The sequence below is a fragment of the Sitophilus oryzae genome, unplaced genomic scaffold (genome assembly GCF_002938485.1).
Source record: "Sitophilus oryzae breed Bouriz unplaced genomic scaffold, Soryzae_2.0 scaffold_1368_pilon_pilon, whole genome shotgun sequence".
NCBI lineage: Eukaryota > Metazoa > Arthropoda > Insecta > Coleoptera > Curculionidae > Sitophilus > Sitophilus oryzae.
This window is the reverse complement of record NW_022146024.1, coordinates 117,630-144,461: the sequence shown is the minus strand read 5'-3', so window position 1 is coordinate 144,461 and position 26,832 is coordinate 117,630. Positions and strand designations below refer to the sequence as shown.

The following is a 26,832-nucleotide window of genomic DNA, read 5'->3' as shown; positions in this document are numbered from 1 at the left end:
CTTAGATTATCAGTAAGGACGATCACCATTGGTGGCAAGCCAGGAAAGACCAGGCTGGATCAGCAGGGCTCATACCCTCCCCTGAGCTGCAGGAATGGAGAGCAGCCTGTGCAGCCATGGAGAAATCCAAGCAGGAACAAGGTACCGCTTTTTAGCTCGATGGATTTTTTTTGTGTTTAGTTTTAAACGTAAAGCCAGCTTTTTACTATAATTTTTCGTGATTATTTTTCAGAAGAAATTTTCTGATGGCTAGACTAAAGTATACAGGCCTGCGGTGCGATTCTGTAAACTCGTAACATGAAATTTATTGATTGTGACTCACTCTTCTTATGATATTTTTAGGATGTATGAAATAATTTTCCTCGATTTACGAAACCTTTTCGAAAGTTTCTTAGATCCTGAAACTACGCCAATGACATTGTAAAATCTTATAAAAAGGACTATCTCTCCAAAAAAGTCCTATACCGGGTGTTGCATCGTCGGACGGGACATAGGAAATCCCATAAATCCCCGTAAATTTTAATGGGTCAATTATTGGCTTCCATAATTAATTTAGAAAATAATTCTATTTAGGTTTATTGAAGAACACTAAAACCGACATTCAAAAGAATAACTAAAAAGATATTTTTGATTAGCTCGTTTACGAGTTATCGCCGATTTCTTTTTAAATATTTCTCCTCTCTTATGGCCCTGTATTTACTTATGAGCACCAGTTAAGGTAAAAGATAACTGTCAAATGCCAGTTGTCATTTCAGAAAATTACCTATTTAGTGCTTTATTATTATTGAAAACTCATTCCTACATCGGAAATCTTAAAGATGTATTTATAAATACAAATTAACATGAATTAAAGTAAAATAAAGTAATCAATTACAAGGCTAATTATAGTATTATTACAATATTCAATAACTTATTAATTTAGGTTCTATTAAATTATTAGAACTTTACGATTTAAGACGATGTTCAAATATTCCTCCATCGACTGCTAGACAATACCCCAGGCGATCATAAAATTCTCTTCTTACATTCGCTAGTTGGTAAACTGAAATTCTATTGCATTCGGCAAAAATAGCATTTTTTAACTCGTCTTTTCTCGGAAGATTTGGGTATTTTTTATCCTTGTATATCCTGTTTTTTAAATGGCCCCAGAGAAAGAAATCATTTGGCGAAATATCAGGAGACCTTGCTGGCCAATTTACTGTATGATTTAGGCCAATAACGTTTCCGTTAAAACTATTGTCTGAATATTCCCGAACAGCCAGGGTACTATGTACCAAGCAGCCATCCATTTGGTACCAAACTTCCTGATTTTCCCTAGCGGCATCATGTAAAGCAGGTAAAATATGATTTTCGAGTAATTCCAAATAATATTCTGCATTTAAATTTCGCGTAAGAAATAATGGCCCGATAATATTGTGTCTGAATATCCCTGCCCAAACATTTACTTTCTGTGGATATTGCGTCCTTGTTTCGACAAACCTGTGTTGGTTTTCTTTTTCCAATATCGATAATTTTGAACATTGGATTCATTATTTAAGGTAAACGTGCATTCGTCAGTGAAACATATGTTTTTTAAAAATTCCCTATCCGTGTTTGCTCTTTCCATCATATCAAAACAAAACGCCTGCCGCCGTATTTCATCCCCATCTCTTAGCTCTTGGTGTTTTTCATATTTGAAGGAATAGTATTTATGTCGTTTCAAAATTCGAAACGCTGTAGTGTGATCTATTCCTATTTCATCCTCAAGTTTCCTTGTGCTGATCTTTCTATCGTTCTCTTCCACGCACAATAAAACTTCCAAGTCGGTATCGTTTCTTGCATCTTCTCTTTGTTCCTGCCTTGCTTCACATCTGCAGTTATTAGGGTACCTTTGGTCTCAAATCTCTGGATATTTCTTGCGATTGTAGATTTTCCAGGTATCGGTCTATTCGGATACAGAGCAGCAAACATGTCCGACACCTTTTGATAACTATTTCCTTGATAATACCATTTAATCATCAATACTTTTTCTTCGGTAGTGTAATTCATGGCTAATATTTTCGATGTAGGTATGAGTTTTTAATAATAATAATAATAATAAAGGACTAAATAGATAAATTTCTGAAATGACAACTTCATATGACAGTTATTTTTTACCTTGACTGGTGCTCATAATTAAATACAGGGCCATAAGAAAGGAGAAATATTTAAAAAGAAATCGGGCGATAACTCGTAAACGGGCTAATCAAAAATATCTAAAGTTATTCTTTTGAATGTGGGTTTTAGTGCTCTTCAATAAACCTACATAGAATTATTCTCTAAAATAATTAGGCAAGTCAATAATTGACCCCATTAAAATTTACATGGGATTTTCTATGTCCCGCTCGACGATGCAATACCCGGCATAAGAAAGTCTACAAAATAAAATAATTATTTTTGTTAACACTGCTGCGTTAATTCAACGGAGACTAATTGTCAGCAGTGGCTTACAAATGAACTAATTTGCCTAACGGACAAAAAAATGCTTAACGTTTTGGAAAGTACATTAAAATCTACCCTGTTCCCTGTGTTCCATGAATGCTGAAAAAAATAATGCAAAAATTATGATGAAAGAAGCTATAGCCTCTAAAAGAAAAATAATAGAGGCTTTTTAATTCAATCTAATAAAAATAAATGTATTGTTAAAGCATCTGTAGATGTTAGTAATGTACGGCAACATAAATAAACATAACATACGTAAAAATTTAAAAAAAAAATAAAAATAATTATACAGAAAGTTTGAAGCTTTTTGGTTTTACCTTATTAAGTAATTGTTATCAGGTAGTATTTGTTAATTTTGAACTTTAACTTTTGGATATAATGTAATTTTTCAGAACGTCAACGGTTTTTGTAGAAGTATCTGTTTAAAAAAAACTAAAGTGTTCTGGAATAGTTGCATTTAGATATTTAAATAGTTTTTTCTTTGTTCTTTGTATGTATTTGCTTCCGACGACGGAAAGAGATATACTTTCCGAAATGTTAAGCATTTTTTTGTCCGTTAGGCAAATTTGTTTATTAGTAAGCCACTGCTGACAATTAGTCTCCGTTGGATTAACGCGGCAGTGTTTACATAAAATAACTATTTTATTTTGTAGATTTTCTTACAGTGGCGAAATACCCATAGGACTTTTTTGGAAAGATGAATCCGTCACAGAGGTATATACATTTTTTTTAAAGGATTATATTAAGTCTATGGTCAGATCAAACTATAAATTAACAAACGGTATTTTTTACATTTTACTTGTATTTATTGGATCAAACTAAATCAATGTATTTATATGGTCAGCCTGTCTTTTATACATGTCTTTATCTTTATCTTACTTACTGAAATAGAGCCCATAAATCTTTAGAGTGATATGGCTAGTGTACGTGGTGTACCATTTTCGGGTGTTTCATGAGTAGAGATAGAGTGTGTAGCATCTTTAATTTCATAAAAAGTAGCACAGTGGTGTGAAAACCGCATCTTTGTATCTCTACTCATAAACGAGAAACCCTACAAAACACGAAAATGCGACACCCTGTACCTAAAAATCGTACGATATCTGGCTATTTTTTATTGAGGGCCCATTTCAAAGTCTAGTCATTCGAAAATTAAAGTTAAACAACTGAAAACGTACAACAACAGTATTTATTTTGATTTTTCATTTGCAATTTGACAGTGTTTTATTTTCCAGCAGATCATAGTAAACAATATGTTAATTTTTCTCCTCCGCACTTTATATATACTCTGTTTTTTTTCTACTCTATGCGAATGTAAATATATCGATTTTAATGCAAATATTTTTGTTTAGTCACCCTTTTTCCTATACTTTTATTGTTTCCACTATAATCATAGAGACAGATCTGGAATTTGCTCATTAAAACTTCTATCTATCTATAATTACATAATTTTTTAAACCTTTATAATGTTACAGAGTGTATTTAATTTATCATATTACATTATATCGTTGATTGAAGAAATAAGAAGATGGCAATCTGAGCGATTTCATGGGACAAAACATGTCCGAGATGTGGCTGGCGTTACCGTCAGCCTGTCCGAGATTTTGTTCTGCGCCGCGCCGCGCCGCTGCGTTGATATATAGTCGTTTACAGCTCAGCGGTTAAAGAATACTGTAACCTCGTTCTTTTTTTATTTTTTTTTTGGAGGTGTAAAATACCTTTACGTACGGAGTGTGGGACTCAATCTCTCCTTAAGCTGCCTGGAGGACACTACCCACTAAACGTCATCCCCTCGCTCCTGCCACGTCAACCTGGACCCGCTGGACGCATCTCCTCAAGTAGACGCCGGACTGTTCCTTTTTTGTCATTACTCCTGCTCTTCGCTGTATTTTGCCCCTAGTATAATTTGGGCCAGTTTTGAGATGGCTTCAAAGTTTTCTCTTCTTTCTGTTACCGATTTTAAGAAGGCATCTGCGGAGATCAATCATCTACCAATCGTCATGCGTGCCTCACATCTTTCCTGTTCCCATCTTGGACAAGCAAACATTGTGTGTTCTGGAGTATCATTGGGTTCAGCATAGTATCGGCATTCCGCGACTTCCCTCTTTCCAATTTTACACAGGTAACTCCCAAAATTTCCTTGGCCACTCAAGATTTGAGTAAGATAGAAGTTTACCTCTCCATGCTTTCTTTTAATCCACATATTTATATTTGGGATGAGCTTATATGTCCATCTTCCTTTTTGTGATAGTTCCCATTCTGCCTGCCACTGCTGCACTGTGCGGTTTCTCTCCATCTCTCTGCTTGCCCTGGTTTGTACTTCACCCTTGAGAAAGAGTCGTTCTCTTTCTCTTGAGAGAAGATGCAAGGGCACCAGACCCGATATCACCAAGGCTGCCTCAGTTGAAGTTGTGATACGCCGAGCAGACCCTCAAAGCTATGACTCTCTGTGCACCTTCAAGTCTTTTTTATTTACGTGCATATTGGTTGACTCTCTGTGCACACTTCAAGTCTTTTTTACATACGTAATATTCTGGCACGCATATGCTAACACTCTTCTCTTTGCTGGTGTTGGGCCCCGAACGTTTGGCAGTATTGCGGACAATGCTTTAGCAGTTCGTTGTGATTTCAGACACACCTCCTTGATGTGCAGGCCAATCGTGAGTGCACGGTCTATGTGGAATCCAAGATAGTTGACTTGCTTTACTGGATTTATTATTATATCCTTAAAATTAAACCTTATATGGTCAACTTTTCTCTTGCGGCTCAGTAAAATCGCCTCTGTTTTTTCCACAGCTATTTCGAGTCTGTTCTCACGCATCCATCTGGCTATGATCTATGAGTGTATAATCCACAGTCTGCATTAGGTCGAGGTCGTTTATTTTTTTGTTTCTTTTAGTTTTTTTTGTTATTATCACAGCAAGATCATCGGCGTAACAGATCAACTCTGTCCCACCTGGTACAGTAAGCTCCATGACACTGTCGTATAATATGTTCCACAGAGTTGGCCCCAGCACCGAACCCTGTGGGACGCCACCGAATACCTCTCTTTCATCTTCTCTATTGAGAACTATAAATCTATTATCAAGATAGCTTCTTATTATGTTCACCAAATAGCCACTTATGCCCCATCTTCTAAGTTCTTTAATTATTATGACGCGCCCAAATGCATTTTTAACGTCGACTAAAATCAAAGCATTATGCCAAGTGGCTTTTCTTTCACGATATCCGATATTTTCTTCATTGCATGTGTGGTAGATTTCCCCTTTACAAATCCATACTGGTTTGGATGCATACCATTTCGTTTCTTCCTAATTTCTTCCAAGAGTCGCGTATTGATGAGTTTCTCATAGACTTTCCCGATTACATCAATTAGGCAAATCGGACGATATTTTGATGGATCATTTAGGTGCTTCCGGGGTTTCTCTATTAGGGTTAATTTGGCAAGTCACCAACTATGTCAGCTTACAAAATGGCAAAAATAATTCGCGCAGCATACCATAAAAGTACTCCGACTGTCCGTTGTAACCTCGTTCTGCTTTCAGTCGACAGAGTCAGTGGTTGCCAGAGACGGTGTTGCCAAAACTACGGATTAGTCCGTAGATTTACGGATTTTGGATACAGTACGTTAATAATACGGATTTTTAACATTAAACAATTTAATATAATATTATATAATTAAACGAAGAACGGCGTCAGAGTTGGCTTGGAAACGTTCTAAGCCAACTAAACACCTTTTTTTCGATCATACGTATTCAGTACCTATAAAAGAATTTTTATTTTTGTTGTTTTTTCTATGTTTAACACGAATAAATTTTCAACACATAAGCGCGGATTTTTCATCCAAAGATATTTTCGTCAAACGTATTACAGATATTACACATTTTAATATGGCAACACTGTCTACTTTCAGTTTCACACCATCTTCGATATGCCTTCGGTGGCCGAATTAGAGAAAATCAGTGTTTTATGCGATGGCCGCAGAACGATTGGTGGCTCCACCGTACAGCACTTGAGACGTAAGGGGAAATCAAAGTAACCTTGTCACGAATTCGCCTTTTAGATTGCGTAGATCTTCCCAATTCTTTCAATCACCGATTATATGTTTTACTGGAGATTTTAGTAAACATAGAACGCTTTAATACGTTTGAAACTGGCAAATTAAAGGATGATTACAAGAAATCACGAAAAATAAACTCGCCACGAGAATCAAAAACTCCATTCTCTCTGGCTTTACACACAGCTACTTTATTTTACGAAATTTCAGTTTCTATTTACTTATTTATCGAAACATTTTGTGCAATTTGTTTGCTTTGGCAACAAAGCAAATATTCGAACCTTTACATTGAGCTAAAATAATTTTGAGAATTTTGTTGTTTACTGACCCATGTGAGAGCATTTCTTGTATTTAATTTAACGAAAGGTTTTGTTAAATTATTTATTAAGTTATCGATAGAGTAAACATTTGAAATGTAACAAGTTTAATACGCTACATTAAACTATTATAAAGTAGATAAAGAATGACTCAAATTATGTTTTATATTAGCAGTTCAAGGCAAGAAACTCTTATATAATTTTATTATATACCTAAAAACTGCAGGAAATTTAATTTCCATTATATAATTTGGGCTAGCCCAAAAAAGCATTTATTTACTATCGATAGTTGTGCCTCGGTGGTACGAAAGTACTACCATTGCACGCAGGCCGCTATCTCGCGATGCGGGACTTAATATCTTACCGCTACTTTACGACAAGTTGTGTTTATATACTCTGCGCTGTACTCGACATATTGTGGAAACGACCCAGGCTCACCTGATGATGGGGTAGGGCCCCGAAACCGGTAGTGAGAGCAGGTTGGTCCACATTATGTCGAACACAGCGAGGAATTAATTTCTATATTAGCAGTTCAAGGCAAGAAACTCTTATATAATTTTATTATATACCTAAAAACTGCAAGAAAGTTAATTTCCATTATATAATTTGGGCTAGCCGAAAAAAGCCTTTATTTACTATCGATAGTTGTGCCTCGGTGGTACGAAAGTACTACCATTGCACGCAGGCCGCTATCTCGCGATGCGGGACTTAATAGCTTACCGCTACTTTACGACAAATCGTGTTTATATACTCTGCGCTGTGCTCGACATATTGTGGAAACGACCCAGGCTCACCTGATGATGGGGTAGGGCCCCGAAACCGGTAGTGAGAGCAGGTTGGTCCACATTATGTCGAACACAGCGTGGAATTAATTTCTATATTAGCAGTTCAAGGCAAGAAACTCTTATATAATTTTATTATATACCTAAAAACTGCAAGAAATTTAATTTCCATTATATCATGTTTTATTAGATATACAGGATGTTTAAAAAACACGTGCCATCTCTCCTGGGGAGATTACTCACGTGAAAATAAGGTTAGGTCCTTGGTGAATCTGTCGACACTTTTTTAGCAATAGAATATGTCGCACTTTAGTAACGTTTACCCTCAAAATTTCATTTGACTCGCTAAAAGCACTTGGAAAAAAATTATAATAAATAGAAAAAATATTAAAACTTTAACCCGCTATAGCTAGGAAACAAAGCAGAATCGTTGTTCGTATGTTGATATAAAAAATAAATCCTATTTTTAATGGAGGTATCTCTCTACCAGATGGCACATAATTTTTGAAAATCCTGTAGAGAGAGTTGAGAAAAAATGAGCTATTCCATGATCTGTTTCTTTAATGCATGTCAGTTTTATTATTGCTTCTATTAAATTTTCATTTTTAAAAACCATTAATCGCCCAAACTTAAAAAGATTTTCTGCTACTGTTTATACCCACATAAAACAAACATTTACAAGATCAAGAATTCTTTAAAGTACTGAAAGAGCGAAATGTCTTGTTTTTTCTAAAAAGATTAATATAAGGTCATTAAAGACGGATTTTAAAAATAGCAGAAGAATCTTTTTAAGGGGCGATTTATTAAAAACAACTTTGTAATTAATTAAATTTGTAAGAGCCTTAAAAACCCCTAATCTAAACCGATCTCACTTAAAAGTTTCCCATCGGTAAAGTTTCCAGATCGTTTTTGGTTTTAATTTTAATTAAATATTAATTTTACTGGTGCATAGTATGGCGAATTTGGGGTTTGTCTCTAATCCTAAACCTAATTTAATAAAGAAAGAATATCTGACCCACTAAAACAGTTTTTTTAATGGTATTTTTTTGTCAAGCGGTATACTGGTCTTTTTTGAAAAATAAAATATCACATGAGATTAGGTCTAGTGGATAACTTAATGTAGGGAGATTATTATATCTATATAATGCCATGTTAGTAGACCCACTACAGCTTTGACTGTTTTTCTCTCTTTGCAATATGATAGATACGATGGCTGAAAAATATTCAGAATTAAAAATACAGATGAAGCAGCAGCTACTCTAGTTCATATTTGGGAGAACTTATCTTAAGAGTTGATTGATACTGTCATCTGAAAGATGGGGAGACAGATAACTACTGTCATAAAAGCACGTGGAAAATAAAATACTTATACTCATTTTGTAAATATTGTTGATGGAATGAAAAATAAATTGAAATGTGGACCTGGGGCGCTATTCTGTAAAATCGTCGGTATCGGTAAGTTACGACAGCTCAAAATAAAGGGTTTCAAAGAAAAGATTAGGATTTATTTTAATTTTACCCAGGGGCGCTATTCTGTACACGGCATCGACAATCGTCGGTATCGGTAAGTTACGCCAGCTCTCGATAGGTATTTGTATATAGTAAAAATGTGTTAATTGTTGTTGTCATAGTTACCGCTCGGTCCTATGACAGATATCGCAAATTTGTACCGACGAAAATCGGTCTCTCTACCGTGCCCTTGTCAACCTCACGGTAGAGATACCGAGAGTCGTCGGTATAGTCTGTCCAACGAGAAGATCCTTGACAGTGATAGATGTGTCTGTCATTTTAATTTCAAAGTAGTTTATTTTATTTTACAAAGAAATAAGTTGGTACAACTGGAACGCATAGCAGGATATATTTAAAATTTGATTGACAAGATGACAAGTGATTACTTCAAAATATTGTGAAAAAAACTGTATAAAACTGAAAAAATGTAATCGAGTTATTTTATTTAATAAAAACGGTATGTGTTAATACAAAACAAACAAGAACAAGACACTACATACCAAAAAAAATATAAAAAAGAACTATTATTTACTTTCAAGCTTTATGAAACTATCTGCATTTATGATATATTTATCAATATAACTTATGTACAAATACAAATTTGTAATATTCCACAGGAATGAATAAAACAACATAGGTAAATAAAACAAACTATTTTATTAATAATAACTCTTACCAAATTTTATACCTTAAAGGTTGATTAATTAACTTTAATCTTAATTTTTTTAAACCAGGACCTTTTGACATTATTTTTCTGCAGTACTAAAATCCATTATTTACCTCTCCTGTGATGTCGATATTTTACAGCTACTCGAGTTTTTAGTATATGTTTAGTTTGATCCTTCTACCATATACGAGATGCACTTATCTACGACGAAATGGTATACAAACTTTATCGAGACTTTCTGCCTGGACAGCGAGAATTAACCATAAAATGTGCTCTGGGTCTACAGTTAATTTTCACTCGATTTTTCCTCCACTTGACTTCAAAAGACACAAAACACACGTAATAATACGAATCAAAATGCATCATCTTCCAAAACGCAGGGTATTTAACAAAAGTTGACAGAAAATTATAACCTATAATTTGGCAAGACTTTGACAAGCGTCAAAAATGACAAAAATCTAAAGGTGAGTTCATAGGCATCGGTGTCCGTTTGTCGTTCATCGTTCCGTCAAACCAATAAAAATGAAATACGATCTGTCTTGTTTTTTAAATAAACCAATAAAACTGGTTAAAACAACAAGACACGACGCATGACGGATTTATATTTAAACCCATCCATAGATAACTTAAAAATTATTAGAAACTTTTTTTAGTAAAATAAATAGATTGGTATGGGACGTCATCTGCTTTTCTTCTGTCATCGTCTGTCGAAATCTTACCTGAGAAAAAAAACAGAGTATACAAATTTGCGATATCTGTCATAGGGCCGATCGGTAACTATGACAACAACAATTAACACATATTTACTATATGCAAATAGGTAACGATAGCTATCGGTAACTCACCGACTCCGACGATTGTACAGAATAGCGCTATGGGGGGCTATTCTGTACACTGCATCGACAATTGTCGGTATCGGTAAGTTACGACAGCTCTCGATACGTATTTGTATATAGTAAAAATGTGTTAATTGTTGTTGTCATAGTTACCGATCAGAATCGCAAGTTTGTACCGACGAGGATCGGTATCTCTACCGTGCCCTTGTTAACCTCACGGTAGAGATACCGAGAGTCGTCCTGTCCCCTGGGGCGCTATTCTGTACACGGCATCGACAATCGTCGGTATCGGTAAATTACGACAGCTCTCGATACGTATTTTTATATAGTAAAAATGTGTTAATTGTTGTTGTCATAGTTGTTGTTGACAAGGGCACGGTAGAGATACCGATTTTCGTCGGTACAAATTTGCGATATCTGCTTTGAATAAGAAGACTAAGGAAGGAGCATAATGCTATCCATGTATTCATGCATGGTGGGCGGAAAAGCCACCATAAAAGCTCTCTAGGGTGGGGATCCTTGACAGTTCTGTTTGACGATTCATTTGACACATTTGAATTTGATTTGAAATTTTGTGGATTTGTCAGTCTTTACGGAGCTTATTTTATGTTATTTATTATTTATTCTACTACTGATAGTTGTATAAAGGTAGTAAATCTAGATGAAAATTGTGGCAGAACTTAAATTAACAGTGACACTCTTCGCGATTTATCGAAAAGACTCTAAAATAGTTGTTGGTTGTGTAGCGTGCGGTAGATCTCGGCAAAAATGGTGAAATAATGGAACAACTTTTCGCTAGTAAGTGACTATATAATATACATACGTGTAGTAAACCGATCATTTATGAAATTCACTTAAATTAACTAAATTATATATTTTTCTTGCATTTTAGCTTTTATTTATTACTTGTCAAAGATTAGATGTCAAAGAATTTAGATAGGTTAATTTGTCTTACCTGCTTCAGTAGCGTATCGGATGTTTGTGTTAATAAATATTTATTATAACTTATCTATTTTTATTAGAATTATATATTTTTATAACAATTTTAATAACTACCAACATTTATTCACAACGTAAAATAAAACAACAAATTATTGAGTCTACCCCACGTCTACCCTACATCATACTTTTACATTTTTTAAATAAAATTAGAACGACACTGATAAACCGGAATTTAAGTCGGCCATATTTGAGACCCATCGCGGTGTACCTAAGATTTTTGATATGCTCCTTCCTTAGTCTTCTTATTCAAAGGTACACCGCGATGGGCCTCAAATATGGCCGACTTAAATTCCGATTTATCAGTGTCGTTCTAATTTTATTTAAAAAATGTAAAAGTATGATGTAGGGTAGACGTGGGGTAGACTCAATAATTTGTTGTTTTATTTTACGTTGTGAATAAATGTTGGTAGTTATTAAAATTGTTATAAAAATATATAATTCTAATAAAAATAGATAAGTTATAATAAATATTTATTAACACAAACATCCGATACGCTACTGAAGCAGGTAAGACAAATTAACCTATCTAAATTCTTGACATCTAATCTTTGACAAGTAATAAATAAAAGCTAAAATGCAAGAAAAATATATAATTTAGTTAATTTAAGTGAATTTCATAAATGATCGGTTTACTACACGTATGTATATTATATAGTCACTTACTAGCGAAAAGTTGTTCCATCATTTCACTCAATTTTTGCCGAGATCTACCGCACGCTACACAACCAACTATTTTAGAGTCTTTTTCGATAAATCGCGAGAGTGTCACTGTTAATTTAAGTTCTGCCACAATTTTCATCTAGATTTACTACCTTTATACAACTATCAGTAGTAGAATAAATAATAAATAACATAAAATAAGCTCCGTAAAGACTGACAAATCCACAAAATTTCAAATCAAATTCAAATGTGTCAAATGAATCGTCAAACAGAACTGTCAAGGATCCCCACCCTAGAGAGCTTTTATGGTGGCTTTTCCGCCCACCATGCATAAATACATGGATAGCATTATGCTCCTTCCTTAGTCTTCTTAATCAAAGCGGTGTACCTAAGATTTTTGATATGCTCCTTCCTTAGTCTTCTTATTCAAAGGATATCTGCCATAGGACCGATCGGTAACTATGACAACAACAATTAACACATTTTTAATATATACAAATACGTATCGAGAGCTGTCATAACTTACCGATACCGACGATTGTCGATGCCGTGTACAGAATAGCGCCCCTGGGTAAAATTAAAATAAATCCCAATCTTTTCTTTGAAACCCTTTATTTTCTCTGATAATTGAGATATTACAGTGAATAAAAAGATCGGGATAAATATATATGATATAAAATCAAATCATTTAAAAATAGCCATAAGTCATCATATTTATTCAGTCAGAGAAATTGATGCCAAACTTAATATACGGGGTTGTTCACCACATATCACACGGAGTATTGTAGCTAAACGACTGGATTTTTACAAATTGTAAGTTTTGGGTTCGTTGAAGGTCTATTAGAGCTACAATTTAAAAATATTTTTACAAGATACAGAGTGTCACAAATAAGTAAGAAATATTATAGTTGTATTTTTTAAAATGGAACACTCTATATATTCTTCTATTTTTAGATTCTACGATTGAAATAAAGGAAAATTTGATAAATGTGTATCACACCTTAAACCTTACCGTTTTTGAAATATTTTCAATTTTATGAAATTGCAGTAAAAATTTTAAGGCATCATTTCTCCAAGGGTATCAAAGTTTTTAATACTAAATATATACTGAAGTTTATTTATTGATCAGATATTGTGTTGCAATAATAAACAAAATATTACATTTTACAGAGTGTTTAAAAATATATGTTACATAATTACTAGCTTTAAACGGCAATAACTTGTTTAATTTAAATGGAACACCCTGTATATTTTACGAGAATCAGATGCGCAATTTAATTGTCTATCAAATAGTATTATATCATTTTTTACCTATCCCTTCAAGTTTTCGTAGAAAATGTACTTTCTTATCACTTAGACCTTATTTATCACTATACCCATGGAATATTGACATTTTGGATTATTTCTAAAGATGTAAAAAAGAGTACCAGATTGTTGATATAGTTCGCTTATTTCATTAAAATTAAAAAAAAACTGTTTAAATATTTTTTGTCAAAGAGGACCAATTAATATGATCCCAGAATTCAAACTATATTAATTGACTGTTTACGTTGATTAATAAAATTGCTCCAAATACTAAAAAAAAAATTTGAATGTGTATTAGACAGTTTGGTAAAAAGTAACACTTTATAAATTTTATATAATTTTTTGACGAATGCTTATTTATAACAACAGACACGTTCATTTTTATAACTTATTATTATATTGATTTCTGAGTCAAATCCACATTTGTTAAGAATAATTTAATAATTAAAACAATTAAGGATGTAATTAACTAATTTTTGGGCGGAAATAATGGTGGTATATTTAATTGGTATACTCTTTTACAAAGATTTAAATAATTTTCTTTTTGTAAACATATGGGCTTGCAATATTATTATTTTTACCACCTGCACATTTTGTACATATATCCTACATTAATTTTTTTTTTATTTAAAATGTTTCCATGGGTTGGTTTGGTAATAAATGAGGTCTAAATTATAAGAAAATGCATTTTCTATGAAGACTTGAAGAGATCGGTAAAAAATGGCATAATACAATTTGATAGAAAATTAAATTGTGCATCCGATTCACGTAAAATATACAGGGTGTTCCATTTAAACTAAACAAGTTATTGCCGTTTAAAACTATTAATTATTTAATAAAAAAAATTTGGACACTCTGTATAAGGTAGTATAATTGTTATTATTGCAACACCAATATCTGATTAATAAATAACCTTCAGTAAATATTTAGTATTAAAAACACTTGGAGAAATGAAGCCTTAATTTTTTTACTGCAATTTCACAAAATTGAAAATATTTCAAAAACGGTAAGGTTTAAGTGTGATAAACCTTAATCAAATTTACCTTTATTTCAATCGTAGAATCTAAAAAAAAATACAACTATAATATATTTTACTTATTTGGAACACTCTGTATCTTGTAAAATTATTTTTAAATTTTAGCTCTAATAGTCCTTTAACGAAACCAAAACTTACAATTTGTAAAAATTTAATCGTTTAGCTACAATACTCCGTGTCGTATGTGGTGAACAACCATGTAAATATTGTTTTATCAATTTTAAGGGTGGGTGGGTGTATTATGCATCAGAGTTTTCTTGCATTGTGATAAAAGTCTAAATAAAATGGCGCGTTTGCCTGGAAACATTACTGACGTAAATTTGTATTTGTTGTGACATATATATTTCTGTTGTGGTACTTACCTACTTGGCTAGAACTGGAAAAAGGATGTTCGTCGCACGCTAACAGTTGTGATGGTTCAACAGGTATAGGAGTAGACTATATTGTAGATCCGTACCGTAGCTTAATATGTCTTTTTTTATTTGTATTTTTGACCTGAGTTTTCTCATTTCTTCTGGTAGATAGTATAATTAAAAACAGTTCCTCTAATCATATTTCAACGTACAATGGTCAACTGCCACCTTACGGAATGCCATGGTAAATCACCTAGAGTAAGGTCTGTTTAAGGAGTCAGGAAAGATTTCGATACACGACATCCCAAAAATTACAAAAAATACAATTTGCATATAAATTAGAGTGACAGACACACTGCCACTGTCAGAGGTCAGCGATAAACTATAGGTTCCGTGTCTGACTGATGACACATCACAAGTATACTTTATCCAAATCAATGACTAAAGAACACAAAGACTAATAACACCCGAGACCAAATTGTTATCATACCTCCAACCAAAAAATATGGAATATTTTTTCTATGTTTTGCAGCATTACACAAATGGGAATAAATATAAACTATAATAGGTGAGGATAAATAAAAAATATAATATGTGTTTCAAGATTTTATATAGAAAAAAAAACTAAATACCTTTTTGGGGGTTAGTAAGTAAAACTTACGCTTAGCTTAGTTTTCTTTACTCTTTCTCTTTACATAGGGCATTGTCTTTGTGGTAAAGACGTCATTCCTTTTTTTTTGCTTCAATAATTGGATATTCTGAACAAGATGGATTTAATAATAAATTGTGACGTATGTGAGGGGCAATTGTGACCTAAAAAAAGACTTACATCCAGGCCATTTATATTTTCAAATGTCAATGTTGTCAATATCTTCCTGTGATCTTTTTGATGTAAAAAGCTTGATTCTTCTTCCAATATTTTACTTGTAGTGAGGTAAGTGTAAGCAGTAGCCATAACTACCCTCACTAGGGTAACAGAGGCTTTGGCCTTTAGCCTTTTTGAGGCATATTTAATGCACTTCTTACCCGAGAACTACTAGTAAGAGTGAAATTATCTATTTTAATAGCTGTCAACCATTTTTACGAAGCTCGTCATTTTTGGCATGTAAAAGGCATGCTACAAAGAATGAAATACCTATCTTTTGATTATTGTAAGTAACCATTATAAAGTACTATGCAGACTGGCGGCGAAGGCTTTTTACTCATTTAGGTGTAATATCTTGATAAATACTTCTTACCTTAAAATAATTAATAATAGAGGAGTACGACAAGCACAAAAGTTTGAAGTTCCCTATGTGGAATGACTGGTTTGGATTTTTATTACACTGTTATTTTATCACAATTTTCTGATCACACCATGCACTGAACACTAAGAACTAAACAAAGGTGTTGCAGAAGCAAAACAAACTAGAGATAATTAATTATTTCTGGTATGCAATCGGAACGAGAAACCACTACCGGCTTTTCAGGTTAAAGGTAAACAATTTAATAATGCCCTGCCTTCGCCGCCATATTTGCCTTGCCCATATCATGTTGATTGGCCTTGAGTTGAGGTGGTGCTGGTCAAATTAAATTTCAATGTTGCCAGTTGTTGGCTGGCGCACGAGCACGGTTCTGCAATGTGATTGGGCGTATTTTTCATACGTCATCAATTGGCACTTTAAAATTATTTCAAATTAAAGCAATTTTGAGGGCCTATAAAAAAATTATTCAATGTCATGGAACTATTTTTTTTTTGGATAAATATACTGAAAATAGTCTTCTATTTTAGATTTTGTCCTGGAATTGGGTATTTTATTTTTTGTGAAAGAGGTAAATTAAATATTCTGTCTGTCATTTTTTAATGTCACCTGTCGAAATATTTCCTGACTTTTTGGACAGGCTTTATATGAGGGGGATTGTTTACGCTTTATTCATTACACTATTCGAAGAGAGACATCCATTTATTACTCTCTTCTACGAATTTTTTAAGTATGGTTAAAGGGAATTTTGAAAATGAGGGTAATACAAGCTACATGATAATAAATTCTTATTATAATAACATGGTAACTATAATTATTAAGTGAGACTAGCAAGTATTACCTACATCAATACATAATAGAACAAACTCTGTACGCATGCTTACTAAAATATACACTGGTGCTTTATTCTGATGATTTTTTTTCTTTTGTGATGTGCTGGGAAAATAAGAACATGGCGCATGTCCATATAAAACAACGCATAGTTACAAAAAGGAAACAGAAAATATGTATAACGGAGTCATGAGAGATAGCTTCAAAGTTTTTCTTTCTTCTTTTTCAGTCAATTGCTCAATTTTTGGAAGAAAGAAGAAGCAGTACAAGGACAAGTATCTGGCTAAACACAACGCAGTTTTCGACCAATTAGATTTAGTTACCTACGAAGAAGTTGTTAAATTACCTAGTAAGTACTCGTAACAAAAAGATTATTAAATGATTAATCTCTGGGTCCGGCAATAGTGCGTCGGGCATATGTAGCTCGTAGAATAAAAAAACTTGGGAATTTTGTTTAAGCGCAAACGTAAAGTATGTACTAGGATGTATTTCAGGAAAATATTTTAACTTCTATAGGGTGGCTCAAAAAAGTCCGAGTAGATTGGGATGATTTTTTTAATTGGAACGCGCTATATATTATTGCATTTTTGGCCTCCTTTCAGATCACTCTATATAATCCTAAGAATTGAGTAAATATATTTCGATAGTTTCAGAGATATTAAAATATTTAATTAAATTAATAATTAATTATTTTTACAGTGACTGATCCCGCTTTCCAAAGAAAAACACTAGTGTTACTCGGTGCTCACGGCGTTGGAAGGAGACACATAAAAAATACGCTCATAGCTAAACATCCGGATCAATATGCCTATCCTATTCCACGTAAGTATAGTAAGAATAAATAAGTTATAAAATTCAGTAAATAAAATTATTTTACTGAATTATTTAGCTTTAGTGGATTATAAATTTTACTGATCATAAATTTACCTAAGTTAAACTGGTATCTCGGACTTGAATTGTCGTTATTAAATTTTGTAGTTATATTTGGCTGGTTTTAACGACTATAACTCAGGATATCCGAATTAAAGTTTATATTATACCAATATATTGAACTGCAAATTTTGAACTGTGCAAATATTGGCTCCCCTATTAATTTTGCAGCTAAATCGTAAATAGATTTTTAGAGGTTTGCCTATGCTGAATACTAGAGATGAGCAAAACTGCGATTGCGATTTTTAAATCGCAACGGACTGTAACTTGCGATTGCGATTTTAATGTTGAGATATTGTACTAGAGGTATATAATTGTCTGTGTATGTATTTATATCTGTGTATGTATCTATAACAGTTCAAAAGAGTTAATAATAATCAGTTGTTTAGTTTTTAAGTTTTTTAACATCTGCAACACATAGTTCTTTAAATTTTATATATGTATGCTGCAAACTGCGGCAACTACACGTACCTACTTTTTCTACGGTTCTCAATTATTATCTAATTCTTTATCCAATTCTTAAAAAATCTAAAAAAATATTTTTTAAGATGACTCACCTCTATGATTTTTTTATTATTATTTTTTTTTAGAAAATTTTAAAATTGCAATCTTAACCTGCGATTGGCTGTCATAGGAAAATACGATTGCGATTTATTTTACTGGCGATTTAGCCCACGGCCACACAGAAAGCGTTTGTTGCGTTTTTAGCGTGAAGCGTCTTTAGTGACTAAAACAAAATAACCGAATTATATAGGAGTGGCCATACCAAAAGCGTGTAACGTTCGGCGTGTCTCGCAAAAAACACAAATGAAAACAAATCAATTTGTTTTCTGTAGCGTCTTTAGCGTTTTCTAAGATGAGACCCCGTCATAGGCGGACGTTATATTTAATAATACAATAAAAATAAATTAAATAGTATGCATTTTTTTTTCATTTTAGGGTATTATCTAAAAATATTTTTATAAAGAACATCTACTGTTTAGGAAGATTCTATTAAATTCAAAAATTTGAAGGAAATGTTTGAAAAAGTGTAGTTTCAAATGTTGAAAAAGTAATAAATTAAAGGAATATTTTTTTACGCTTAAAAAATAGTTTTTTTATGTGTAAAAAGTGTTTTTTTTCTGCGTAAAAGTTTTTTTAACAGTAACAAATAGTTTTTTTACACGTAAAAATATATTTTTGGGTAAAAGAGGCTTTTACTAGAAATAATAAGTTTTTGACGCGTAAAAATTAGTTTTTTACGTGTAACAAATAGTTTCTTACACGTAAAACATATTTTTTTTGCGGAACAAAAGGTTTTTTTACCAGAAACAATAAGTTTTTGACGCGTAAAGAATAATTTTTTAACTGTAACAAATAGTTTTTTACACGTAAAAAATATTTTTTTGTGTAAGAAAGGTTTTCTACCAGAAACAATCATTTTTTGACGCGTAAAAAATAGTTTTTTACGTGTAACAAATAGATTTTTACACGTAACAAATAGTTTTATAAACGTAAAAAATAGTTTTCTACCGGTAACGAATAGTTTTATACGCGTAAGAAATAGTTTTCTATCAGTAACAAATAGTTTTATAAGCGTAAAAAGTAGTTTTTTACGTGTAACATATTTTTTTACACGTAATAATTTGATTCACTTTTACAAAATCTATATTCAAATATCAATATTTTTGATAAACTCGTGGACTGCTCACAAATACACATCGCGTCACTACGTATTTCTAAGCCGTTAACACGTTTCGTTACAACGAGCTCGTGTGTCAGGGCCGTCTCACTAGCTCGTATGTCACGGCTTTGAATTTTTACTCCCAGCGCGCATAAAGAAGTTTCACTCCAAAAAGTTTCATAAATCATGTTCTAAAATTGCATTAGCAACTAGAAATATTTACTATTATATTATGTAATAATCATTATTTATTATATTATATTATAATTATAACAAGTACTAACCACAACACTACAACATAAAAAAAATATACACATATAAACAAAAATTCGTAAAATAAATGACAAACAATTATTATTATTTTTACACACACCACTGGTACTAGCAGTAGATTGTATTTGTCTCCGAATATATGCCCCGGCCCGTCCACAATTCAATCCCAGCATCTTTTATCTTCGTCTCTTCAACGCTAACGGCGCCGATCTCGCCTATCTCTTTCTCACAGGATTGATTGTTGGACGGGCCGGGAATCCACGAGCTTGTGACGTTACTAATTGACATCTTGATAGAAACTGCAGACCTGCCGCGTCTTTTGCGTGTTTTTAATGGACACAAATCGAAAAAAGCGCTTAAAACGGTAAAATCGCAAAAAGCGCTTGAGACGCAAAAAACGCAAAACGCCAAAAACGCTTTCTGTGTGGCCGTGGGCTTAGGCAACGAACTTGCTGCGACTTGAGATTTTGCTGCGATTGTGATTTTATAAACTGGAACCGTGATTTCTATCTGCGATTTTAAATTTTTAGGAGGTCTATTGAAGCATTTTATAGTAAACTGCGATTGAATTTTTTCTGTGATATTATTTATTTATCGAGAAAATTATATAATATATATTTTTTCTGATAAAAAACCCCTATAACTTTTTTATTTTTTTTTCTGATAAAAAACAGATTTGGTACGTTAGTATATGACATAAATGAGGATTGATGGACTTATTCAATTGATTTGTATTCAATTCTGTTTCACCGTAAATAACTACAACTTTTGATTTTTTAATGAACCTTCGGTATTTTTTGATGTATTTTTATTACTTTATTGAATAGAAAAAGGAATAAAAATATCATATATTATCAACTTTTAACATTTTTTTCGCATATGGTTTAATTGTTTATTGTTATGGTTTAATTGGTTCATAACGACAATTTTACTCGAAATACCAAGTGTACCTATGGTACCAAATTAATAACAATAGATGATAAATGAGGATTGATGGATATAAATGAGGATTGATGGACTTATTCAATTGATTTGTATTCAATTCTGTTTCACCGTAAATAACTACAACTTTTGATTTTTTAATGTACCTTCGGTATTTTTTGATGTATTTTTATTACTTTATTCAATAGAAAAAGGAATAAAAATATCATATATTATCAACTTTTAACATTTTTTTCGCATATGGTTTAATTGTTTATTGTTATGGTTTAATTGGTTCATAACGACAATTTTACTCGAAATACCAAGTGTACCTATGGTACCAAATTAATAACAATAGATGATCCCAAAGACATCTAAATAGGTAGACAGAACACTCCATTCATAAAACTCAATTTTTTAGAATCATATATGGTTTGACACTTTTATGAGAGTTAAAAAGAGATGGGTACATAAATATGACAACACGGTTGAGTTTCGTCTATCTTTCTGTCATTTGGCTCTATCAGTGGCGTAACGGTGGCGTGATGTTTTTTTATTAAAAATTGATGAATTTTATCAAAAATTGATTGGGATTGCCTCAGACCAATTTTCCATTATAACTAGTTTTGCCTGTTATTGAGTGTAATTAATTTCACAATCGAAAGCGCCAACAAATAAGAAAATATACGTATTTTTGTCAGGGGCGGCTTGTCCTATGAGGCAGTGCCTCACCAATACATTTGAAAAATTACACGTATTAATCGATACCATCTTTAATCACAATTTTATATTTTTTTCCCTATTTGCATCAATAATAATTGTATTTTTTATCCGTCATTCTACAATAAATTACGTCGATGGTATTCCTTTAAATGCGCTTCCTTTCCCATATGCGACAAACTCGACGTACTCGACGATGTATATCCATCTCATTTGTTCTTTAAGAAGTATATGTGCAGAGGTTTGCCTCTCGCCTTTCCTTGTCTAGCGTATTGTGGTATATCGCACTGACGGAGCGACAGCGTTCACTGGAATCTTAAATATATAGACTGAAAAGAAAAAGCATAGGCAAAACCTTTAGTTGAACAGAGATAAAATGTATGGAGTAGTGGCGCGTAAAAAGACTGTATTGAGGCGAGCCTCAAATGTAAATTTAAACCTTAAAAGCCGTTCGTTAAAAATATGTATCACTTCCCGATCAGCCCGAGAGATTTTAGGCGACAGACTGAAAATGCAGAATTCCATTATTTGGGAATTTGGATTAGTTTGAATCAGAGTTTGAATTAACTCTGCCGGTTATTGCACTGTTTTGTCTCTTAACTGATTAATATATACGTTTTTTAATGTGAATTGCATGTTTAATTACTCGTCTTACTGATTAGGTATTACGTATTAAGTAAATACCTAAAAAGTGGGCAGTGACTTGTTGATTGATATGATGATTTAGAGGGACCATGCATCATCAGAGGACTTCCCCAGGTAAAGTTTTTAGAATCATTTCTAGATAAATTGTGTAAGTCAAAAAGTAAAGCAACCTGTTTCAGATTTCATTTTGTTTTATTTTTATAGGATGGGTGGAAAAATAAAATTTTACCATACAGATTAAAATACAAGACAAAATATCCTGAGGTCGCTTTGATAAAAATTTACTGTTGCAATAGCCCTATGTAATAGGTATAATACTGCGAATTATATTACATAGGGCTATTTCCGCAACTGCTAAAAATTTATAAATATTTTAAATAAAAAAATGTGCGCTTTTTAAGTCTGTAGGTATCTAAAATACTAAAAATAATATACAGTGTGTATTGCATTTAAACAAATTGAGATATAGCATTATAATATTGCAATGTTGGCCGTGCCATAAAAAAATCCCTGTATAAAATAATTCTAGGATTTCTTCTTTTGTCCTACATACCTCGCTATATAGTACATACTTAAGCAATAATAATATATCAATAAGTTAAATTCACACCAGGTTTTTACCACTTTCTAAAAAATTAAATTTTTGAAATATGAATTATCATGGAAATCCCGCATATATAGTGCTTCAAATAAATCAATAGTGTGATGTATGCTGAATTTTATGTTGAGCCCAATTCTGTACAGAAAAATGGTAATGCGATTGCAATTTTAAAGAAAATATTTTTTTAGGATATGCACTTTTTTATATAGAACTTTTTTTTCATATATTTGTCAACTACGACGATATTGGACTTCCTCGTACTAATGGCCACCCTATATACATACTAATAAAAATTCTCTTCTAATGTGCCTCACCATCTTCCAGTGCTACGAGCCGCCCCTGATTTTTGTAATAATCTACTTATAACTAAAAGTGTCTAAATACGCTAATGTAAGCTGGCTAAAGGTAAAAAAAACGTAATGACACTTACCGTCGAAATATCAATTCCGGGTTAGAATAGTCCACCTTTTTACAAACTATGCACTGGCAAACCATCGTAGATAGTTAAAAACTACGTTAAATAGTTTTCTTTGCAATAAACACTAATAATTATTAGAAAGTTGTTCAAAAGCTACAAAAACTTTCAACTACCGCAGAAAACTCAAAACCGCGCGCTGTCAAATATCAGTTGAATGAAAACAAATGAAAACGTCAAATGTCAGCGTAATTCCTACAGATTTCGACAATTTCTTAGTAAAGATGAATCCACAACGATGCCGCTAGTTGTCATTGTAATTTCCCTAATATAATGTAATTAGAAAACTAAAAATAATTTCAATGGTATTATAATCCTGGCACAATCTATGTATATTAATTAAAGTTTTATACCTATACAAATATTTAGTTTAACGTTTCTATAGATACCCAAAAAACATTAATAACAATAATAACATTTGGAACTCGAACCGTATTCTATCACATACCGCGTAAATCTGTTATCATCGATTTTTGCGGAACACGGTTCGTGATCGCGATAAAATGTAAATTATTTTGTCTCCCTTTATTTAGATGTCTTTGGATGATCCATTCTATTTTTCCAAGGCATATTGATTAAAAATTAGTGTTTTTAACACAGCCATGACATTCTAGATTGAAATTTAAAATACGATTTTTTAAGCGAAAATGTCAAAAGTTACCATATGATATGTCATTCTATTCAGAGTGTCATTTTCTATTGAATGAAGTAAAAGAATACTGAGGGTGCCATTTAAAAATCAAAAGTTGTAGTCAGTTCCCTTGAAAGAGGAAGTGGCCAAAAATAATTGAATACGTCGATCAATCCTCATTTATGTCATATACTAACAGACCAAATCTCGATTTTCAAATTTATTACAGGACATTCTTTGATTATAGTTGGGGGTTGGAACCTTAGCAAAATAAAACACCAATACACCAAAACGCTTACTTTTACAATGCACTTTTACTCATCAGCAGATAATTAAAACTGAGTAGTTTTAATCATCTGCTGAAACGCGCGTCCAGTGTAAAAGTAAAAGTGTTTTGGTGTATTGTGGTGATTTAGTGTTTTATTTTGCTTTTGAGGACATTCTTATAAAATTATGAAAAAATGATCTTAGTTTTCTTTTTCTTTTTGTCGTAATTTGTGGAGATATTTATGGTTTTACCAGTTTCATGATCTAATCGTCGTTTTAAAAATGAACTCTTCCAATACCGTGGTCTCTTTCATCTTGGATTTTCACACTCAATGCATTGGAGTATCAAAAATCTATGTAATAAATTAATAATCAAGAGAAAAAGGCATGGTGAAAACTGTTCATTTGGTAGAAACTTCAGATAACATTTTTAAAACAAAAGATGCGGTTTCAGTACATTTGGTGAATTTGGAGATTGTTTTCGAAACTGAAAACATGTTCCTTTTTCTGTTTTTGTAAACATAACTAGTTATAATGGAGCACAGTTTATAAATGAATTGTAAATATTCAACGGTGAATAATTGGTTCATCAGTTAGATTGTGCCACGAGAACTCTATTGAGTTTCTTTAGAGAAGTTTTCCAAGTTGTTGTTACTTCAGTGCTTTGTTTGCTAAAAACAGTATTGTTTTGAATAAAAAAGCCTTTTAGATTTTAGTTTGTTCTAGTGTGGTTTTCTGTAAATAACTCTCAACCTCGAACCACTAAATGCCCTGTTGATTTTATCAAACATGGTGTACTATTCTTGATTTTTTTATCTTTCTCTATATTGTGTATTAGTGTAACTGTTCCTTAACTCTAATTTCTGGTGATCTATTTTAAAGAATATTACTCTAGAGAAGCGTTTAGTATTTAAAATCTATTAACAGTGTTTTTTTTATAGATACAACGAGGCAGCCTAGAGCTGACGAGGAAAATGGACGTAACTATTTTTTCGTCACTCATGACGAAATGATGACTGACATTTCGGCCAATGAGTACCTCGAATACGGTACTCATGAGGACGCCATGTACGGCACCAAGGTAATACAACCACACCAAAAGAAAATACTAGTAATAATAAATATAGAAAACTTATTTTTATTATATTCAATTTATTTTTTATTAGGTATTTTTTTCTATCGATTTTTTACTTTATTATACCCGAAAGTTGTCCGAAATTTCCCCGATTTGCCCGAAAAAAAGAAAAACACAGCGTGGGGTAAATTTTTCATAGCCCCAGTTCACGGCAAGAATTATACAGGGTTGTTCACCACATACGACACGGAGTATTGTAGCTAAACGATTAGATTTTTACAAATTGTAAGTTTTAGGTTCGACTATTAGAGCTACAATTTAAAAGTAATCTTACGAGATACAGAGTGTCCCAAATAAGTAAAAAATATTATAGTTGTATTTTTTAAATGGAACACCCTGTTTATTATTCTATTTTTATATTCTACGACTGAAATAAAGGTAAATTTAATTCAGGTTTATCAAACTTAAATCTTAGCGTTTTTTGAAATATTTTCAATTATATGAAATTCCAGTAAAAATTTTAAGGCTTCATTTCTCCAAGGGTATCAACATTTTTAATACTAAATATTTACTGATAAATATTAAATTAAATAATTACTAGCTTTAAACGGCAATAACTTGTTTAATTTAAATGGAACACCCTGTATATTTTAGGAGAATCAGATGCACAATTTAATTGTCTGTCAAATTGTATTATACCACTTCTTACCTATCTCTTCAAGTTTTCGTAGAAAATGCATTTTCTTATAATCTAGACCTCATTTTCATTATACCCATGGAATATTGACATTTTAGATTATTTTTAATTTTTAAGATGTAATTAATTTTCAAAGAGTACAGGTACTATTGTCGTTATACTTCTCTTATTTCATTAAAAAATAAAAATAAAACTGTTTAAATATTTTTTGTTAAAGAGGACCAATTAATATGATCCCAGTGTTGAAATGTATTAATTGACTGTTTACGTTGATTAATAATAATTGATTTCATTTTTTAACGAATGCTTATTTATAACAACAAAATAGAATAATGTATTAATTAAAACTATTAAGTATGTAATTAACTAATTTTTGGGCGGAAATAATGGTGGTTTGTTTAATTGGCAGCTATACTCTTTTACAAAGATTTAAATAGTTTTCTTTTTGTAAAAATTTGTGCAATATTATTATTTTTACCACCTGTCCATTTTGTACATACCTATGTTGCTTTAAAAAAATCTAAAATGTCAATATTCCATGGGTATAGTGATAAATGAGGTTTAAATTATAAGTAAATGCATTTTCTACGAAAACTTGAAGAGATAGGTAAAAAATGGTATAATACAATTTGATAAATAAATTGTTCATCTAATTTACGTAAAATATGTAGGATGTTCCATTTAAATTGAACAAGTTATTGCCTTTTAAAACTAGTAATTATTTAATATAAATTTTTGGACTTCTGTATATAAATATTTCAAAAACGGTAAGGTTTAAGTGTGATAAACCCTAATCATTTTACTTATTTGGGATACTCTGTATCTTGTAAATCTGCATCCTGTAAATTATTTTTAAATTGTAGCTCTAATAGTTCTTCAAT

The 26,832-nt window shown here is 32.1% G+C and overlaps 1 protein-coding gene across 1 annotated transcript in view; it reads left to right on the top strand.

The window, feature by feature from the left end:
* LOC115875305 (peripheral plasma membrane protein CASK) overlaps positions 1–26,832 on the top strand; it is a 60,568-nt gene that overhangs the window by 20,237 nt on the left and 13,499 nt on the right. Inside the window, exons 6-9 of the mRNA XM_030890724.1 lie at positions 6–141; positions 17,283–17,402; positions 17,753–17,875; positions 25,121–25,260. Of these exons, the coding sequence (XP_030746584.1) occupies positions 6–141; positions 17,283–17,402; positions 17,753–17,875; positions 25,121–25,260 (519 nt within the window). The remainder of the gene's footprint in view (positions 1–5; positions 142–17,282; positions 17,403–17,752; positions 17,876–25,120; positions 25,261–26,832) is intronic.